This window comes from Trachypithecus francoisi, unplaced genomic scaffold (assembly GCF_009764315.1).
Source record: "Trachypithecus francoisi isolate TF-2019V2 unplaced genomic scaffold, Tfra_2.0 Lachesis_group20, whole genome shotgun sequence".
NCBI lineage: Eukaryota > Metazoa > Chordata > Mammalia > Primates > Cercopithecidae > Trachypithecus > Trachypithecus francoisi.
The window spans coordinates 8,135,387-8,156,952 of record NW_022681466.1 but is presented as its reverse complement, the minus strand read 5'-3'; the positions used below and the strand labels follow the sequence as shown (position 1 = coordinate 8,156,952).

The 21,566-nt window shown below is 44.7% G+C and overlaps 1 protein-coding gene and 1 non-coding gene across 8 annotated transcripts in view; both read right to left on the bottom strand.

The window, feature by feature from the left end:
- The window catches only part of MFSD11 (major facilitator superfamily domain containing 11), a 40,922-nt gene that overhangs the window by 18,354 nt on the left and 1,002 nt on the right, over positions 1-21,566 (bottom strand). For 5 of the 7 annotated variants that reach the window (XR_004430481.1, XM_033182305.1, XM_033182306.1 and 2 more), the window contains 7 exons: positions 21,055-21,110; positions 18,998-19,105; positions 18,011-18,090; positions 17,786-17,882; positions 16,298-16,356; positions 15,281-15,425; positions 4,418-4,458 (listed from right to left, as the gene is read on the bottom strand). Coding sequence is in view for 6 of the 7 variants with exons in the window: in XM_033182305.1 (XP_033038196.1) it covers positions 4,418-4,458; positions 15,281-15,425; positions 16,298-16,356; positions 17,786-17,882; positions 18,011-18,090; positions 18,998-19,105; positions 21,055-21,110 (586 nt within the window). In the remaining variant the exon portion in view is untranslated. The remainder of the gene's footprint in view (positions 1-4,417; positions 4,459-15,280; positions 15,426-16,297; positions 16,357-17,785; positions 17,883-18,010; positions 18,091-18,997; positions 19,106-21,054; positions 21,111-21,566) is intronic. The other 2 variants (XM_033182309.1, XM_033182308.1) reach the window with 2 other exon arrangements.
- Positions 5,236-5,339, bottom strand: LOC117068170. Its single transcript, XR_004431019.1, has one exon. It is a non-coding gene; the product is annotated as a U6 spliceosomal RNA (small nuclear RNA).

The window sequence follows — 21,566 nt, the reverse complement described above, 5'->3', positions numbered from 1 at the left end:
ACTTCAGGGGTCCACTTCTGTGCAGACTTTCTTCTACCTCTGCCAACCCAGACAGCAAGACCAACCCCCACCCTCCTCCTCCTCCTCAATGTGATGATGAAGATCCAGATGATCCACTTCCACTCAACAAAGAGTAAATACAGTTTCTCTTCCTTACAATTTTCTTTCTTTTTTTTTTTTTTTGGAGACAGAGTTTAGCTCTTTTGCCCAGGCTGGAGGGAAGTGGCATGGCTCACTGCAACCTCTGCCCCATCACCACCCCCACCCCAGGGTTCAAGCAATTCTCCTGCCTCAGCCTCCCAAGTAGCTGAGATTACAGGTACCCACCACCACGACCGGTTAATTTTTTTGTATTTTTAGTAGAGATAGGGTTTCACCATCCTGGCCAGGTTGGTCTTGAACGCCTGACCTCATGATCCACCCGGGATTACAGGCATGAGCCACTACGCCAGGCCTGAGAACATTTTTTTGGCTGTTTTCAGACATCCATCCTAGAAGATGAACTTCAGCATTGCTTCCTCAAGATCAAAAAATAAATGTTTAAAAACTTTGTGAACATATTTTAGAAGCACACTAAACGTATAAATTCAGTTCGGGAATTAAGTGCTTTTAGATAGTATGTAGGAACCTTCTCTTTACAACATCCATCATAGCCCCAACCACAGGAATGTCATGATTAATTAATAAATGAAGCACTAGCCACACACAGGTCACGTGAAGCCTTGCCATTCATTCTCCCTCTCTCCCTGTGCCTCTGGCTCCCTTGCCACCTCATGACCTCCTGTTGTGCCCCAATTGCCCAGGAACTGGCTCCTGAATCTACTTTCCCTGCAGCACCCTATGTGCCATACCTCATTTGGCTGCTGCCTTCCTTCTGCCTATTCAAACCCGACAGCCCGATATCCTATGACAAATCAATCTTATCAAGTAACTGACCAGCTCCGTAATGCAAAGCATGTGGCCCAAAATGTGTCAGTGCCTCCTTTTACAGACAAAATTGAGGCAAAGTCTGTCCAACTGTCTACGTGAGATGTCCTGAATCTGGTTAACATTAAAGACAGCCAGAGGTGGAGCTATGATGGAGCAGCCTCACCATGGCTGGGGACACTATCCCATAAGCCAGGTCATCTACCTCCCTTTTTTTTTTTTTTTGAGACGGAGTCTCGCTCTGTCGCCCAGGCTGGAGTGCAGTGGCTGGATCTCAGCTCACTGCAAGCTCCGCCTCCCGGGTTTATGCCATTCTCCCGCCTCAGCCTCCCGAGTAGCTGGGACTACAGGCGCCGCCACCTCGCCCGGCTAGTTTTTTTTTTTTTTGTATTTTTAGTAGAGACGGGGCTTCACCGTGTTAGCCAGGATGGTCTCGATCTCCTGACCTCGTGATCCGCCCGTCTCGGCCTCCCAAAGTGCTGGGATTACAGGCTTGAGCCACCGCGCCCAGCATCTACCTCCCTTTAATGACTCCGAGCTCACCAAGTAAGCCAATGTGGCTTTCTAGCCTGCTGACAAGAAGGAAATAGCCATGAAAGAGCTCACTAAAAAATGTCAAGTGCCATCAAAAATGGTTAAATTGCCATTTCTATGAGTTTAGCTTGAGTCCTTTTCCCCTCCGGCCTCTGTGATCAATAATGGCTATTCTTTTTTTTTTTCCTGAGATGGAGTCTCACTCTGTCACCCAGGCTGGAGCGCAGCAGCGCAATCTCGACTCACTGCAACCTCTGCCTCTCAGGCTCAAGCGATTCCCTAGCCTCAGCCTCCTTAGTAGCTGGGATTACAGGCACCCACCACCATGCCTGGCTATTTTTGTATTTTCAGCAGAGACGGGGTTTCCCCATGTTGGCCAGGCTGGTCTCGAATGCTGGACCTCAAGTGATCCTCCCACCTCAGCCTCCCAAAGTGATGGGATTACAGGCATGAGCCACTGCACCCAGCCTAATAATGGGTATTCTAACAGACAAGTTTCTAGGCCTGCAAAGATGAAAGCCAAACTTTTGACAGTGATTGACCTCCTATCTTGCTAAGGGAGTCAGAGTCTAGTCCTTTTAATTATAACGTGTGGCTCAATTTATCATTATAAATGTATTCCCGAGCCGGGTGTGGTGGCTCATGCCTATAATCCCAGCACTCTGGGAGGCCGAGGCGGGTGGATCACTTGAGGTCAGGAGTTTGAGACCAACTGGCCAGAATGGAGAAACACTGTCTCTACTAACAAATACAAAACTTAGCTGGGCGTCGTGGCATGTGCCTATAGTCCCAGCTACTTGGGAGGCTGAGGCAGGAGAATCACTTGAACCCAGGAGGCAGAGGTTGCAGCGAGCCAAGATCATGCCAGTGCACTCCAGCCTGGGCAACTGAGCATGACTCTGTCTCAAAAAAAAAAAAAGGCCAGGTGCAGTGGCTCATGCCTGTAATCCCAGCAATTTGGGAGGCTGAGGCAGGTGGATCATCTGAGGTCAGGAGTTCGAGACCAGCCTGACCAACATGGAGAAACCCCATCTCTACTAAAAGTACAAAAATTAGCCAGGTGTGGTGGCACATGCCTGTAATCCCAGCTACTAGGGAGGCTGAGGCAGGAGAATCGCTTGAAGCCAGGAGGTGGAGGTTGCGGTGAGCCGAGATCACACCACTGCACTCCAGCCTGGGCAATAAGAGCAAAACTTCATCTTAAAAAAAAAAAAAAAAATATATATATATATATATATACACACACACACACACACACATATACACACACATACATATACACACATATACACACATATATACATATATACACATATATACATACATATATATATAAAACTATGAATATATTCCTGAAACAATATACTATGTAGAGAAGGCTCAGACTGTCATGCCCATAGACCCTTTCTAAAAAAAGAAGCTACAGGCATTCCTGGCCAAGAGTTAACATGCTTTGTGTCATCTGAGCCAGGCCATGGCTGATTAGATTAATAATTTGCACTTCAGCCCAAGGCAACCTAGAAACTAATCATAAGTACTCAAGGGCCAATAAGGGCCACATGTCATTAAGACCCTGTGGCCTACAATAGGCTTAATGAATACACATGGCCCCAAAAGGCTGCTCCCTTCTTGAGAGTAACTGCCCCAGTCAGATTCCCTCTCCTGGGAAGACAAAGAAGCTGAGAGAGCCATAGGCAGAAGCAAAAGGGATTCACTGGAAGTTTCTGAAGGAAATTATGAGAATCTGGTTCAAATCCCAACTCAGCCACCTACTAACTGGTTGACCTTGGGTAAATTATTTAATTTTTTCTTTTTTTTTTGAGACAGTCTCACGGCTGCCCAGGCTGGAGTGCAGTGGCGTGATCTCAGCTCAGTGCAACCTCCACCTCCTGGGTTCAGGCGATTCTCTTGCCTCAGTCTCCTGAATAGCTGGGACCACAGGCGTACGCCACCACACTTGACTAATTTTGTATTTTTAGTAGAGACAGGGTTTCGCCATGTTGGCCAGGCTGGTCTTGAACTCCTGACCTCAAGTGATCCACCCACCATGGCCTCCCAAAGTGCTGGGATTACAGGTGTGAGCTACTGTGCCTGGCCCCTAAATTACTTAATTTCTCTAAGCCTCAGTTTTCTGTTCTGTTAAACTGAGCCAATGATAGGTGTGTATTATATAATATATAACAGAATTGTGAAAATCACATAGAGTAAAAAACAAAGAATTCAGCAGAGTCTTTGGCCAGGAAGACTTCTCAATGCATGAACATGATTATTCGTACTACTTTCCAGGTCACTGGAGCTACTGCTTTGCTCCAACTAGCAAGCAATCTGCTTTTTCGTTGTTGTTTGTTTGTTTGTTTTTTGAGATGGAGTCTCCCTCTGTCACCCAGGCTGAAGTGCAGTGGGGCAATCTCGGCTCACTACAACCTCCACCTCCCAGGTTCAAGCGATTCTCCTGCCTCAGCCTCCTGAGTAGCTGGGACTATAGGTGCACCCCACCATGCCCAGCTAATTTTTTATATTTTTAGTAGAGAAGGAGTTTCGCCATGTTGGCCAGACTGGTCTCGAACTCCTGACCTCAAGTGATCCGCCTGCCTTGGACTCCCAAAATGCTGAGATTATAGGTGTGAGTCACTGCACCCAGCCACAGTCTGCTCTTAATTACCCTGCAAAAATCCCAGGAGACGCTTAACTCCAGGGAGAACCTGAGTGCTGTGCAGCCTCTTTCCACTTCCCTCACACACCTGGGCAGGTGGGCAGTCATACCATCATCCATCCCTCACAACCCCCATGTTAGAGAGATGTTGATAAGGAAGATGAATATATTTCAGAGCAGCATACCTGGAAAAATGTAAACCCTGGGGTGTCATCAATCCAAAGTTACCAAGGAAATGGGGAAAGGCAAATGTGGAAGTTGTTCCTGAACAGTTCTTGCATTTCGGATACAGAAAATACTTACTAAAAGCATCTACCGCCTTTGTCAGATTGTTCTGGGCAGACCTGAGAAAATAAAATTTAAAAAAGTTTTTTCTTTTTGAAAATAAAACAACAAAAATACAATCACATTTCATTTGTTTGTAAAAACCCTGTCCTCTACCAAGTCTGAGATGCATTTCCAGTGACCTGAATGCTCCTTGCCCCAGGGTGTCCCTCATGGCCACGCCCTCGCTCCAGGTGTTTAAAGTCCCACCTGGGCACCTTTCTATTAACTATGGAAGATGATTCTTTCAGATTATGCTTACTGTACATGTTTATGCATGTCTTTCTCAGAAATGATACTTCAAGCAGTACAGAAATACTTTCTATTCTCTTACTTTCACTTTCTTTCTTTTTTTTTTTTTTTTGAGACAGGGTCACACTCCGTCTCCCAGGCTGGAGTGCTGTGATGCAATCTCAGCTCACTGCAACCCCCACCTCACAGGCTCAGGTGATCCTCCCACCAGCGATCCTCCCACCTCAGCCTCCTGAGTAGCTGGGATTACAGGTGGGTCCCACCACACCCAGCTAATTTTTTGTAGTTTTGGTAGAGATGGGGTCTCACCATGTTGCCCAGGCTGGTCTTGAACTTCTGAGCTCAAGAGACCCACCTGCCTTAGCATCCTAAAGTGCTGGGATTACAGGTGTGAGCCACCACACCCGACCTATCCTGTTACCTTCAAACTGTGAAAATATCTGTGAGTACTCAATTTTCCACCGCCCTTACTATGAAAAATAAGTTATTTGGCATTAAAACCCATCAGAGACTTTTGTGAGCCACCGCGCCCGGCCTTTTTTTTTTTTAATATGGAACGCTTCACGAATTTGCACGTCATCCTTGTGCAGGGGCCATGCTAATCTCTGTACTGTTCCAATTTTAGTATTTGTGCTGCCAAAGTGACCACAAGATATGTTACATGTTTCTATACCAACAGTGGCATCAAATCTCAGCTTTTAAAAGGGAAGGTTGGCCGGGCACGGTGGCTCAAGCCTGTAATCCCAGCACTTTGGGAGGCCGAGACGGGCAGATCACGAGGTCAGGAGATCGAGACCATCCTGGCTAACATGGTGAAACCCTGTCTCTACTAAAAAAATACAAAAAAACTAGCCGGGCGAGGTGGCGGGCGCCTGTAGTCCCAGCTACTCCAGAGGCTGAGGCGGGAGAATGGCGTGAACCCGGGAGGAGGAGGAGCTTGCAATGAGCTGAGATCCGGCCACTGCACTCCAGCCCGGGTGACAGAGCGAGACTCCGTCTCAAAAAAAAAAAAAAAAAAAAACAAAAAACAAAAGGGAAGGTTATTTTAAAACCTATACTAATATTTACCTCAGGAATATTACCAAGGCAAGGATTCATGCCTATCTCCTGCCCTGCTGAGAGAGGTGGGTCTTCATTGCAATCTGCAGTTTCATTTATCCATACAAGGCAGGCCAAATCACAGACTTGGGCAGGGCTGAGTGGCTCACGCCTGGAATCCCGCCACTTTGGGAGGCCAAGGCGGGCTGATTGTTTGAGGTCAGGAGTTTCAGATCAGCCTGGCCAAAATGGCAAAACCCTATCTCTACTAAAAATACAAAAAAATTTAGCAGGGTGTGGTGATGCACCCCTGTAATCCCAGCTACTCAGGAGGCTGAGACATGAGAATCACTTGAACCCAGGAGGCAGAGGTTGCAGTGAACCGAGATCATGCCACTGCACTCCAGCGTGGGCAACAAAGCAGGACTCCATCTCAAAAAAAAAAAAAATCCCTGACTTTTCCAGTTTACCAAGACTACTGCCAAAACACTACTGAGTGCTTGAAATCACGCTCCAAAGCTTAAAACGCATTTTTCTTATTCATCCACCAAGATTGATGAAGTCAAGGAAGTGCCTAACATTAGATCATTGTACATCCTATGCCTCATTTTCTCTTCAATGGGAAATGCAAGTGGGTTATATAAGGTGATATACAGAGCAACTGCAGCTGTCTGAGGACTGAGCAACAACATGCCTAAGCTATAATACTGAGGATGGCAGAGTTCTTATTGATACCATGTGCTTTCATTAATCTGCAGTGTTCATAAAGCAGACATTTCCTTCTATGAGTCCTTTGGAGAAATAAGTTTTTAATTATACTAGAATCATATTCAATAACACTCTTCAAAACCATGAATGCCCTCCTTGTGTCATGGCTAGGATGCACAATGATCAACTGGTTGAAACAAGGGCTTTGGAGTCAGAGGCCTGGCTTTACCGCTAATTAGTTGTGTGATTTTAGACAAGTGACTTCGTTTCTCCAAGTATTATTTCCTCGTTCATCAAATAGGGATGCTATGACTTACCTGTGAGAATTAAATAAGATGATGCAAGTTAAACATAATTGTTAATAAGATTACAAGAAAGTTTTAAAAAATATTTTTTCCTTAAAAAAATTTTTTTTTTGAGACGGAGTCTTGCTCCGTCGCCCAGGCTGGAGTGCAGTGGCGTGATCTCAGCTCACTGCAAGCTCCGCCTCCTGGGTTCATGCCATTCTCCCGCCTCAGCCTCCCCAGCATCTGGGACTACAGGCGCCCGCCACCACGCCTGGGTAATTTTTTTGTATTTTTAGTAGAGACAGGGTTTCACCGTGTTAGCCATGATGGTCTCAATCTCCTGACCTTGTGATCCGCCCGTCTCGGCCTCCCAAAGTGCTGGGATTACAGGCCTGAGCCACCGCGCCCGGCCTCCTTAAATTTTTTTTTTTTCTATTTTTTTTTTTTTTTTGAGACCGAGTCTTGCTCTGTCATCCAGGCTGGAATGCTGGAATGCACTGGCACAATCATGGCTCAGTGTAGCCTTGACCTCCTGGGCTCAAGTGATCCTCCTGCCTCAGCCTCCCGAGTAACTGGGACTACAGGCATGCATTACTATGCCTGGCTAATTTTTAAATTTTTGCAGAGATAGGGCTCCACAAGGTTGCCAGGCTGCTCTGGAACTCTGGGCTCAGTGATCCTCTGACTTCAGCCTTCCAAAGTGTTGGGATTACAGGCGTGAACCACCACACCCAGCCTACAAACTTATTTTTTTTTTTTTTTGAGATGGAGTCTCACTGTGTCGCCCAGGCTGGAGTGCAGTGGCGTGATTTCAGCTCACTGCAACCTCCACCTCCCGGGTTCATGACAGCCTCCCAAGTAGTTAGGACTACAGGCGCCCACCACCACGCCCGGCTAATTTTTTTTGTATTTTTAGCAGAGACGGGGTTTCACCATGTTAGCCAGGATGGTCTCTGTTTGGACAAACGGAGGCAAGATGGCGCAGCTCCGGGTTCCTCACCATCAACTTTCCCGCGCCCGGGAAAGACACGGGTCGACTGCGCAGGCGCAACCCGACCTCCGACGGAGAGAAACCAGAACGCGCCTAGCTGCACCTATCGACCTGCCCCCGACCCACCTATGTCCCGCCCACTGCCCTCCCACTCCCAGGCCCAGGACATAAAAGCCGCTCCCGGCGGGCGCGCGGTGCGAACTTCCTGGGCCCTTCCTCGTCTACGCGGGACCCGGGAACCTCGTCCGAGAACGCCTGAGCGAACTTCCTCGGTCCCTCCTCGTACACGGGACCCAGGAACCTCGTCCGAGAACGCCGGAGCGAGCTTCCTCGGCCCCTCCCCCTGCGTGGGACCCAGGGACCTCGCCCCAGAGCGCCGGAGCGAGCTTCCTTGGCCCCTGCTCCTGTGCGGACCTGGGAACCTCGCCCGAGAACCCCGGAGCGACTTCGTCGGCCTCCATCGCCGGAGGCTGGTGAACCTCGCCCCTCCCTCACATTTGGTTTGTAAATAAAGGTTTTTTTTGCCTTGCCTACTTTCCTTTTCTCTGGCATTTGCTCTGGGGGTCGCATTAAAGCCAATCAGCCTCGATCTCCTGACCTCATGATCTGCCTGCCTAAGCCTCCCAAAGTGCTGGGATTACAGGTGTGAGCCAAGTGCCCAGCCAAAAGATTTTTAAAAGATTACATTTCTCGCCTGTAATCCCAGCACTCTGGGAGGCCAAGGCGGGTGGATCACTTGAGTAAGGAGTTTGAGACCAGCCTGGCCAACATGGTGAAACCCCATCACTACTAAAAATACAAAAATTAGCCAGGCGTGGCAGGCATCTGCAATCCCAGCTACTTGGGAGGCTGAGGCAAGAGAATCACTTGAACATGAGAAGTGGAGGTTGCAGAGAGCCGAGATCGTGCCACTGCATTCCAGCCTATGTGACAGAGCAAGACTCCGTATCAAAAAAAAAAAGATTACATTTCCTATCCTAAGAGCCAAGTCTACTCCTATATCTCTAAATGGCATTTTTACCAAAGAAATGAATGCAAAGGAGATCTCGTTAACTTAAGAAATAAAAGGAATCTAATGGTGATCCAATTAAGTTAAAAAATTACTAACGCACCGCCGGGTGCGGTGGCTCACGCCTGTAATCCCAGCACTTTGGGAGGCCGAGGCAGGTGGATCACGAGGTCAGGAGATTGAGACCATCCTGGCTAACATGGTGAAATCCCATCTCTACTAAAAATACAAAAAATTAGCCAGGCGTGTGGTAGGGACCTGTAGTCCCAGCTACTTGGGAGGCTGAGGCAGGAGAATGGCGTGAATCTGGAAGGCGGAGTTTGCAGTGAGCCGAGTTCGTGCCACTGCACTCCAGCCTGGGTGACAGAGTGAGACTCCACCTCAAAAAAAAAAAAAAATTACTAAGACACAAAAAAATGGTATGCTCTAATCAGCAAGAAAACTTGTTTCCTCATCATAAAACTCACGCCTTCCCTGGAAGCAAATACTATTTAGATGACATTAATTGGTAGTACCCTCATTTTATACTTGGATAGGATCCCATGTAGGATTCCAATATTTTACCCTTCAGGCCCCAATTAACTGATTTATACTCTACAGACCACTAAAATACAATAATTCAGCTGCAAGTCACTTCCAATTTAATTCAGTGAGTTGTTTACCATTCAAGTTAGATCACTGTCAGTCCTCTCTCAAACACTCCAATGGCTTACCATCCCACTCCAGGTAAGAGCCACACCTGTCTCACCTCTTTCAGGCCCTGACTTAAATGTTACTTTCTCAGCCTTCTCAACTCTATAACTGTAACAACTCCCCCTCCACCCCCCTACTCTCATATTTCTCTATTACTTCTCTGCTTTTGGTTTTTTTTTTTTTTTTTGAGACAGAGTCTTGCTCTGTTGCCCAGGCTGGAGTGCTGTGGCACAATCTTGGCTCACTGCAACCTCTGACTTCCTTGTTCAAGCGATTCTCCTACCTCAGCCTCCTGAGTAGCTAGGATTACAGGCACACACCACCACACCCAGCTAATTTTTGTATTTTTAGTAGAGACGGAGTTTCACTATGTTGGCCAGAATGGTCTCGATCTCCTGACCTCATGATCTGCTCGCCTCGGCCTCCCAAAGTGCTGGATTTACAGGCGTAAGCCACCGTGCCCAGCCTGCTTTATTTTTTTTATTTAAAGAACCAGATGGAGATTGGCTACAGCATACATTGTTGTTGTTGTTGTTTTGAGGCAGGGTCTCCCCCCGTCACCCAGGCTGGAGTGCGGTGGTATGATCATCTCGAATCACTGCAACCTCTGCCTCCTGGGCTTATGCGATTCTCCCACCTCAGTCTCTCAAGTAGCTGGGAGCACAGATATGTGCCACCATGCCTGACTGATTTTTTTTTTTTTTGGTAGAGATGGTGTTTCGCCATGTTGCTCAGGCTAATCTCAAATTCCTGGGCTCAAGCAATCTGTCCGTCTCGGCCTCCCAAAGTGCTATGATTTTTATTACCTGGAACAGGAACCACAGGCCAAGTGTGGGCCATCGCATCCTTCCTGTGGCTCCTTTTTGGGGCAATAAAAGTATTCAAAAAATATTCTAAAATTGGTTTCAATGATGGATGCACAACTCTGAATATACTAAAAAGCACTGAAGTGTATACTTTAGATGGGTGAATTATACGGTATATGAGTTATATCTCAATAAAGCTATTTTTAAAACCTGCCTGTTTCTTTTCTCTCTGTCACCAACTAGAAAGTAAGCTCCATGAATGCATAAACTTCTGTTTTATTTAGCACAATGCTTAGAATATCAGAGAACCTCAAATATAGCGAAAGGAAGAAAAGAAGGGAGAGAGGGAAGGGAAAGAAAGGATGAATGGAGGAAGGTAAGAAATGAAAGGATGGAGGGAGGAAAGAAGAGGAGAGGAAGGAAAGAATAAAGGGAGGGAGGGGCGAAGGAGGATAGAGGTAACTGCCAATGAAGAAACACCTAGAGATCACCCAGCTAACAGGTCCTCAGAGATGTAAATTATGCACTTGAGACAGAGGACAGTTTTTTTTGTTTTTTTTTAAGACAGGGTCTTGCTCTGTTGCCCATGCTGGAGTGCAGCGGCATCATTACAGCTCGCTGCAACCCTGAATCCCTTTGCTGAAGCTTCCCCTACCTCGGCCTCTCAAGTAGCTGGGACTACAGGCATGCCCCACCACACCTGGCTCATTTTTTTTTAAAGTAGAGACTAGGTCTTGCTGTGTTGCCCAAGCTGATTTCAACCCCCAGGGCTCAAGTGATTTTCTTGCCTCAGCCTCCCAAGGTGCTGGGATTATAGGCAGGAGCCACTGTGCCCAGCCAGAAGACAGATAGAGCTGTCTCTTTGGAGCTCTTCACATCTTTCAAACCTTCAAATCTTTTCCTGTGAGGCCTTTAGGTGGGAACCTTTAAAACAGAATTCTACTTATACCCTCAACAGTTGCTAATCACACTAAGAAGAAAATGCAAACCTCCTTATCTTGGCTTACATAATCTGACCCTGCCTACTGCTTCCACTTTTTCCTTCTTGGAGCCCAGAGCCCACCACACCCTTCCCACTGCCTGGCTCTGGCAAAGGACACCCACTGACCTTCATGTCTCACCAGGCAGGTCTCCGGGAGCCACCCCACTCTCTACCCCCCTCCTCTCCACTCTTCACCCCCCTCCTCTCCACTCTTCCCCCCTCCCCTCCACTCTCCCCCACTTTCACAGTCTTCCTATCGCTCACTTGGCTATTTTCTTACACATGTATTGTCTACCACCCCCTCTAAAATTAAGTTCCATAAGAACAAGGACTTATCTGTCTTGTTCACGCCTATATCCCTCAGGCATAGAAGAGGGCTGCCACAAGTCTGTGCTATTTGTAGAACAGAGACATAGAAGTTCCAAATTTAGGAGACAATTCAGGAAGAGAGAATGCTACAAAGGCTAAGCAGTATTTCTAGAAGAGCACCTGCTCACAGTTCCAGAACCCCTCATCCACCTCCCCAACTTGGCAGTTCCTTGAAAACAGGGATGGGCAGCATTTATCCTCTAGGACCAACACCAAACATGTGCTGACTGAATGGGGGGTCAGTTTTTGTTGAATTTGTGATACTCACCTTCACAGACTCCTTCTCTAATAACTACTGGTGTGTGCTTTAAAACAAAATGTTTTGCCAGGCGTGGTGGCTCACTCCTGTAATCCCAGCACTTTGGGAGGCCAAGGCGGGTAGATCACGAGGTCAGGAGTTCGAGACCAGCCTGGCCAACATAGTGAAGCCCCCTCTCAACTAAAAATACAAAAATTTGCCAGGTGTGGTGGCATGCGCCTGTAGTCCCAGCTACTTGGGAGGCTGAGGCGGGAGAATCGCTTGAACCTGGGAGGCACAGGTTGCAGTGAGCCAAGACCACGCCACTGCACTCCAGTCGGGATGACAGGGTGAGACTCCATCTCAGAAAAAAAAAAAAGTTTCACCATGTTGCCCAGTCTGGTCTCAAACTCCTAAGCCCAAACAATCCACCTGCTTTGGCCTCCCAAAGTGCTCGAATTACAGGCGTGAGCAACTGTACCCAGCCCCAGGCACAGATGTTCTTAATGTGACCTACCCAGAACGATGACTCCTTCTCAAAAGGTTTATAATTTACTTTGCTTAGATCTGAAGAATCATTATCTATGGCAGCTATATCCTCATGAAACATATTTTTTTTTTTTTTTTTTTTTTTTTGAGACGGAGTCTCGCTCTGTCGCCCAGGCTAGAGTGCAGTGGCCGGATCCCAGCTCACTGCAAGCTCCGCCTCCCACGTTCACACCATTCTCCTGTCTCAGCCTCCCGAGTAGCTGGGACTACAGGCGCCCACCACCTCACCCGGCTAGTTTTTTGTATGTTTTTTAGTAGAGACGGGGTGAAATGTATTTCTTAAATAATAAGACTTGGAAGTTGAAATTAGCCAGGCTTGGTGGCACACGCCTGTAATCCCAGTTACTGAGGAAGCTGAGGCAGAAGAATCTCTTGAGCCTGGGAGGCAAAGGTTGCAGTGAGCCGAGATCCCGCCACTGCACTCCAGCCTGGGTGACAGAGCAAGACTTTGTCTCAAAAAAACAAAAGCTGAAATTACTCCTTGATCCAGGGGCTGCAGAACAAATGTTGTTAGAAGGCATGAAAACAACATTCATCTCCTTCTACACCTCCAACAAAGCACTTGGCTGATCAGGTACATCGTCAATAAGCAGTAATATTTTGAGAGGAATCTTTTCTTCTGGGCAGTAGGTCTCAACAGTGGGCTTAAAATAGTCAATAAGCCATGCCATAAACAAATGTGCTATCATCCAGGCTTTGTCATTCCATTTCTAGGGCCCAGGCAGATTTAGCATGATTCTTGAGGGCCATAGGGTTTCTGGAATGGTAAATGAGCACTGGCTTCCACTTCAAGTCATTAGCTGTGTTAGCCAATAACAAGAGTCGGCCTGTTCTTTGAAGGTTTAAAGCCAGGCATTAACTTCTCTCTAGCTATAAAATTCCTAGATGGCATCTTCTAATGTAAGACTGGTCTACATCGAAAACCTGTTGTTCAGTGCAGCTACCTTTGTCAATTAAAATAATCAGATCTTCTGGATAACTTGCTGCAGCTTCTCCATCAGCACTTGCTGTTTCACCTTGCACTTTGATGTCATGGAGATGTTTTCTTTCCTTGATCCTCACGAACCAACCTCTGCTAGCTTCACATTTTTCCTCTAAAGATTTCTCACGTCTCTCAGCCTTCACAGAATTGAAGAGAGGGCCTTGCTCTGGATTAGGCTTCAGAGAATGTTGTGGCTGGTTTGATCTTCTATCCAGACCACTAAAACTTTCTCCGTATCGGCAACAAGGCTGTTTCATTTTCTTATCATTTGTGTGTTCCCTGGAGTAGCTCTTTTGAGTCCCTTCAAAAACTTTTCCTTTGCATTAACAACTTGGCTGTTTGGTACAAGAGGCATAGCTTTCAGCCTATCTCAGCTTTCTACACGTCTTCCTTGCTAAGCTTAGTCATTTCTTGATTAGTCATTAGCCGGGTGCGGTGGTGCATGCCTGTAGTCCCAGCTACTTGGGAGGCTGAGGAAGGAGAATGGCGTGAACCCAGGTGGCAGAGGTTGCAGTGAGCCGAGATCATGCCACTGCACTCCAGCCTGGGTGACAGAGTGAGACTCCGTCTCAAAATAAATAAATAAGTAAATACAGTGAGAGACATGCACCTCTTCCTTTCACTTTCACACATAGAGGCTATTGTAGGGTCATTAACTGGCCTAATTTCAATATTGCTGTGTCTCAGGAGAAGAGGGAGGAAGATGGGGGAATGGCCTGCAGTGGAACAGTCAGAACACACACAACACTGATCAATTAAGTTCACCACCTTATATGGATCCGGATTGTGCTGCCCCAAAACAATTGCAATAGTAACATCAAAGATTACTGATCACATCTTGTAACAGATGTAATAAGATTATAACAGATGTCATAACGATGAAATGTTTGAAGTATTGTGAGAATTACCAAAATGTGACAGAGAGACACAAAGTGACCACAAGCTGTTGGAAAAGTGGCACGGATAGAAAGACTTGCTCGATGCAGGGTTGCCACAAGCCTTCAATTTGTAAAAAAACCCAGTGTTTGTGAAGCACAGTAAAGAGCAAGAAGGCAGGGCATGGCAACATATCCAGACCAAAGCACTGCCTTGCTTCTGCTTTACACAAACTTACTGCAAATCTGGAGCATCTAATGCTCCTATGACTTTCTGGATTACAAAGTCAGCATGGGATGCTCAATGCAAAAGTTTTAACAACAGATAAAATGCTGTAAGGCAATCTTCACAATTTATCAATTCACAAAGCAAAACAAGGGTGGCAGAGATTAATTTCTCATCTCTCCTTCCTCAAATCTAAATGATACTGCAGATCACTAGCCTGTCATGCTTAAATAGTGTCACCTGCAACTGAAATGTGCTTCGGTAATTTACAATTTTTACAAAACACAGGGCTGTACACTCATTCCCACATTTGGACTACTCTAGGGAAAACCACCTATGTAAGTTAGTGCAAGAGCCGGACACTATAAGCAAGAGCCTAGTGATAACCAAAGTTCATCTGTGACAACCATCACTGGCCCTGCCACTCACTCATACCACAAGAACAGGAAAACTTTAAAGCTGGATCACAGAAACAGTAACCAAGGTCAACACTGCCTTCTATTTCCTTGCCCATGAAAACATACTGATTGAGTGAGAAAGCTGAGGCCTGGAGACATGATGGGAATTGCTACCACTGTCCAGGGTCACATACACATCAGTGGCAAGGCCAGGAATAGACTCAAAATTCCCTGTGCACCTTTTCACCACCTCCCTTCCTCTGGTGACCTTTTTTTTCTTCCTCCCTCGCAGCTCCTCCTTTATTTTCTTCCTTTTCTTGCCTGTAGTAACCTACAGAGAGTACTGGATATCAGTTAGGGCTAAACACGTGGGTAATCTCTAGACTAGATCTATTCAAAATCTATTTTAAAATAAAATGGAATGTTCCCAACATCTTACTCGTTGACTTCCATGTCCTGGTCATCAGAAGACTCATCTTCTCCTAGGATATTTTCAGAGTCTGGTTTCCGAATGAGAAAGAACAGAACTGTCCCCACAAGGCTAATCACCGTCAGCGCGATAAACACTGTTCTTCGGTCACTCTCTAAGGAGAAAAAAGAAGAAACTAGATAGTATCAACCAAACAATTCCAGAATTAGTATCATGGTACAAGGGTTGCTTATACCTGTCAACGCACTTTCTTGTTACATTTTTACTTTAATGCATCAGTAAAAACTTAGCAAAAGGAGATAAATAGGATACCTTCACCTTTGTCTTTCAGTTAGAGAAATACAAATAAGCAAAGAAAAACAGCATAAGAGCTTAATCGCCTTCTTTCAATCAAAGAAGGGTCCAGAGAAAACAACTGAGCATTCAGAAGTCTTCTGAGAACCATCTACTCGTGCGCAGTATTCTCGTAAGCTTGTGCACAGCATAACCTCCCCTTAGACCCTGAGATGCCACTTAAAGCATAGTCATAAATATAATCCTAGTTTAATAATAGAAACCAAGCTGGGAGCGGTGGCTCAGGCCTGTAATACCAGCACTTTGGGAGGGTGAGGAGGGCGGATCACCTGAGGTCAGGAGTTTGAGACCAGCCTGACCAACGTGGAAAAACCATCTCTACTAAAAATACAAAATTAGCTGGGAGTGGTGGTGCAGGCCTGTATGTAATCCTAGCCACTCGGGAAGCTGAGGCAGGAGAATTGCTTGAACCCAGGAGGCGGAGATTGCGGTGAGCCAAGATAGCGCCATTGCACTCCAGCCTGTGTAACAAGAGTGAAACTCTTGTCTTAAAAATAATAATAGTAAATAATATAAACCAAGGAAAAGGCTTACTAAAAGCTAAAATCTGCGAGAACTTGAGGTGTCAGGGTTCATGAGAACAATGCTTGAATAAAGCAATAATGGGTATTTCTGTATAACTCTTATTATGCTTTGAACATATCTGAATAAAGCAACGTGGATAAAACAAACCTGATATCTGAGTTTTCCCTTGCCAGGCAAAATATATGTAGAGATTTCCAAAGAACAAGCTGGGGGAAGAAAAGGGAGGATAGGATGTTGGGAAATTATTTTAATATTTATGGTTTTTTAAAAATAATTATTCCCATTATTTGTTGTAAGAGAGGGAGAGAGGACATCATTTTTAAAGTATCTACCTGTCCTGGATCATTTAAAAGTATCAACTTCATCTGGACTCTGATAAACTTAATTGCCCCAGATGGAATTCAGACTCCTTCCATGTGACAGTAACCTGATTCACAGGCACCCTTCAAAGAAGAATTGACTCACTTTGAAACATGTGATTTACTGCAACTCTGGCAATGACTCCCTCGAAATAAGCTTAAGCTAAATTTTAAAGAATCTGTTTCCAAAAATCCATGATTTAGTTATCTGCATCTAATCAGATACTTTCTTTAGCATACTTTCCTGAAGAAAGAATCATTCACTTACACACTAGTTTCTTAATATACAACCCTTTAAAATGTAACATTTGCATTTCTTAAGCCTTGTCAAGGCCAAAATTTTAGGCATGGTTCATGAGGGCAATTCCTCAGGAGAGATTCCAGAAATCCAACAGTCAAGAGCAGAATAGCCATTTTGCTTTCTTCTTAAGAAAACATTAAGGATAGGCGTGGTGGTTCACGCCTGTAATCCCAACACTTTGGGAGCCCGAGGCGGGCGGATTACGAGGTCAGGAGTTTGAGACCAGCCTGGCCAACATAGTGAAACCCTGTCTCTACTAAAAATACAAAAAAAAAAAAATTAGCCAGGTGTCGTGGCGGGCACCTATAATCCCAGCTACTCAGGAGGCTAAGGCAGGAGAATTGCTTGAACCTGGGAGGCAGAGGTTGCAGTGAGCCAAGATCACGCCATTGCACTCCAGCCCAGGTGACAGTGTGAGACACCATCTCACAAAAAAAAAAAAAAAGAAAGGGGGCCGGGCGCCGTGGCTCAGGCCTGTAATCCCAGCACTTTGGGAGGCCGAGACGGGCGGATCACGAGGTCAGGAGATCGAGACCATCCTGGCTAACACGGTGAAACCCCGTCTCTACTAAAAAACACAAAAAACTAGCCAGGCGAGGTGGCAGGCGCCTGTAGTCCCAGCTATTCGGGAGGCAGAGGCAGGAGAATGGCATAAACCCGGGAGGCGGAGCTTGCAGTGAGCGGAGATCCGGCCACTGCACTCCAGCCTGGGCGACACAGCGAGACTCTGTCCCGAAAAAAAATTTTAGTATGCTATATTCAGTATTGGTATAAATAATCCTGAGTAGCTAGTGAGCCAGCATACCCAGCCATCATTACAAGCAATTCTACAAAATTGGAATCATGTCACATTTAGCTAGAACTTAAGTCACATAACATGGAAGATCCAAATTGTCAAACAAAGACCTAAAAAATGGTATGACAAAAAAAAAAAAAAGAAAGAAAAGAAAGACTGAACTTCAAAAGGGGAATTACCTAGACTGCAGAAGTGCCCAAAAAATTCCACTGTTTCTCCCAATGGTGTGCTCATCCGAATTTATCGTCAGGCAGTTTCCTTGTGCTGTCCAAAGCACTAAAATTCAACCCAAAAGTTTATCAAGAGAAAGAAATTCACTTAGAGTTACATACTAAACACATAAATAATACCCTCAGATAGGCCCCAGAGAAGAAAGCAGCTAAGTTAAAAATCAAAATGCTTACCAGCAGCAGCAATTCCAATGAAAACAGAGGCTGTGTAGAAGGACCATGGGAAAGGCTGGATAAAAACGGCAATGTACATGCTAAAATATAACAGGTCAAGGTATTATAGTCAAACGATACCTGAAATAGAGTGCCAATTATGCCTTCTAGGAATCAGTTCTGACATTCTCTTCTTTTAAAACTCAACCTATAAAGGATCGCTCCAGTTTTGAAAAATGGGACACAATCAAGTTTCTCATTTCTTATTTAATTAATTTTTTTGAGACAGGGTCTCACTCTATTGCCTAGGCTGGAGTGCAGGGGCACCATCACAGCTCACTGCAACCTCTACCTCCTGGGCTCAAGTCATCCTCCCACCTCAGCCTCGAGAGTAGCTGGGACTACAGGCATGTGCCACCACACCCGGCTAATTTTTTTTATTTTGGTAGAGACAGGGTTTCACCATGTTGCCCAGGCTGGTCTCGAACTCCTGGACTCAAGTGATCCTTGGCTCAAGCAATACCTTGGCCTCTCAAAGTGTTGGGATTTACAGGTGGGAGCCACTGTGCCTGGCCCATAATTTATTAGTTCAAATTTGTAAAATCAGACATTTTACAGGTTTGCAGTGTTCTTTGCCAAGAGCTTAGCACATCATGGAACTATAGTGCTAGAGTTCAGAGAAACATTTAGTTATTTCATTTGAATCCCCACTTATTTTCAGTCCACTGACAGAAAATAAGATTATTTCATAGACTGTTCTTTTCAACCCTCATAGAAAGAGACTTTTGGATACTACTTTTATTAACAGTGAAACAAAAGCAGATATAGATACATCCTATCATATTAGAATATGATATCCCTCAGCAACAAGTACTGAGCCAAAATTCCTAAAACACCACCTATATTTTATTCATTCCAAGTCTATAAATTACTGTGAAAAGTTTACTATCTACTTGAAAGATCCTGAAAGGTGTTCTAATTAAATAAGTGCAAGATTACACTACTCACCTGTAAAATAAACCACTGGCAAACATAGAGAGTTGAGGTCCTACAATGGCAACCACTGACGGTGTAATCAAATTTGAAGCAGAGAACACTCCGTAGATAATAGCCATGCTGCACACATAATACACAAATGGAAAAAAAAAAAAAGAACAAAGCCCTTGTACATTGTGTCACTTTTTAAAATCCATCTGAGTTTATAGATTTTACAATAAACACTCACATTCTTTAGTCAGAATTTATGATAGTCATATCATTAAATTCAATACCGGCCGGGCGCGGTGGCTCAAGCCTGTAATCCCAGCACTTTGGGAGGCCGAGATGGGCGGATCACAAGGTCAGGAGATCGAGACCATCCTGGCGAACACAGTGAAACCCCGTCTCTACTAAAAATACAAAAAGCTAGCCGGGCGAGGTGGCGGGCGCCTGTAGTCCCAGCTACTTGGGAGGCTGAGGCAGGAGAATGGCGGGAACCCGGGAGGCGGAGCTTGCAGTGAGCTGAGATCCGGCCACTGCACTCCAGCCTGGGCGACAGAGCAAGACTCCGCCTCAAAAAAAAAAAAAAAAAAAATTCAATACCATATAAAAGTTTTCATTTGTACAAAATATTGAAGCCCACCAACTGTGCTTTGGGATCAGTTTGCCTACAATACATTTTTTACATACTGGTAAGTCATAGTAACAGGAACTGTGCCAAGTACCTTATACATATTTTCTCTTTTAATCCTAGCAGCACTACAAAGAAGATATTGTTATTATCCTCATGTTAAAGAACAGAAAAAGGAAATACAGTGGGGTTAAGTAATTTGCCAAAAGTCCAGCTGGGTGGCTGGTGAATGTCCAGCCAGGATTGCATGATTCCAGATGCCCTAGTCCACCAATCTGCCCTACAAACTTAGTCTAGAACTCCTGGCAGCTTCATGACATTTCTCTGCTATAAATAATAGCGCAGAGTTACAACTTGCTTGAGCCAGAATTTATTTAACTCAACCTAATAGTCTCACTTGAATATTACTCAGTTACTATTGACCCAGCCTTAGTACATACGTCTTATATGAAGTGTGACTAAAACCATTTCAAAGGCCCTGAATTCATTTACTAGACACTATTCATAAATCCAAAATAAATTATTATTTGGCTTTTATGAATCTCTCAAATATCAAATGTGTTTTTGCATTTGTTCTTTAGAACACACATGAAGACAAAGAAGTACAAAAAGCTGTGCTACTAATCACTTAGAAAAACGAACAGTAACATCCCTTCATTCTCAAATATGACATACAAGGCTTAGGAGAGGGATAAAGAACCAAGTATAAGTTATGGATTTGTGGGGGGTCAAGGGGGGTGCCATGATCCAATCTCTAACTCTAGAGAAATTAGGAACCTGTTTCTATAGCTCAGTGTAGCCATTCCATGGCACATATTTCAAAACATGTTGTACACAACAAGTAACATGCAATTTTCATTTGTCAATTAAAAAATCTAATTTTAAAAAAGAAAAACCTGTTTGTGCATATATATCGGTACATATTACACTCCCAGCTCCAATCACAAGGTTCTAGTGACTTATGAAGATCTTTTCCTTTTACCCATCTGTAAAATTGGAACTAAACACCTTAACGAAAATCTAAAAGCTCCTGACATACGTATATTAATCGTTATGAAATTACAAAACCAGAAGAACCAAATGTTCAAGAATCACAACATCTTCTGCTCAGGACTGGGAATTCTAATCATGACAATACTAAGAGTGCTTATTCAATGCCACGCACTGTGCCCAGACACGCATTGTCTGAGCTAGGAAATTGGGCTCGTGGAAACACTTGCCTAAGATAACAGTGCAATAAATACCTTGTAAAGTCAAGATTTCAAACCTAGTGTCTAATTCCACAGGAAACCTAAACTCATCAGCTTTATTCTATTACGTTCTCTCAGTCTAGGTACGGAGAAGAGAAAATGCAATCACTACGAATTCAATCGCAATATTCTATCGCTGGTGATTCTGATCAGATTAAAGCAACTACTGTTAAATATAAAACAAAATCAATCATACGGTACAATACCTGGTATATCCACTGCCGTGAAAATCTGTGCTATTTAAACTCCTGATGACAGTTTGCTGTGTGGAAGATAAAACTAATCAACGAAAACGTTTTCCAGTCTTCCGCCCCCACTTCGGAAGTGTGACTCCAAGTACTCAGCAAGAGAATAAAGTAAAAGTTCATAATGTACCTAACACTGAAGTCCATTATGAAAAAAGAAAAAGGACAACATAACTGGAGAAGGCAAACCAATGACAGGGACAGGGGAGGAAAACCAGCTGTAACTACGCCTTGGGTTTCCTTCCTTAACCATCCAAGTACTAAGGAAGAGCTTAATACAGACAAGAAATAAAATAAGTTAACATCCAAACCCCTAATCAAATCAGATAAACGGTAATGCTTAACTCCCCCATATAAGAGAATGTCTGACACAAGAAATCAAACCTAATCATAACAAATGAGGAAGCCTGGGTGGGAAAAATAAAAATGCAATTAAAGCGCGCTATTAGATATAATTAACGTTTATTGTCATT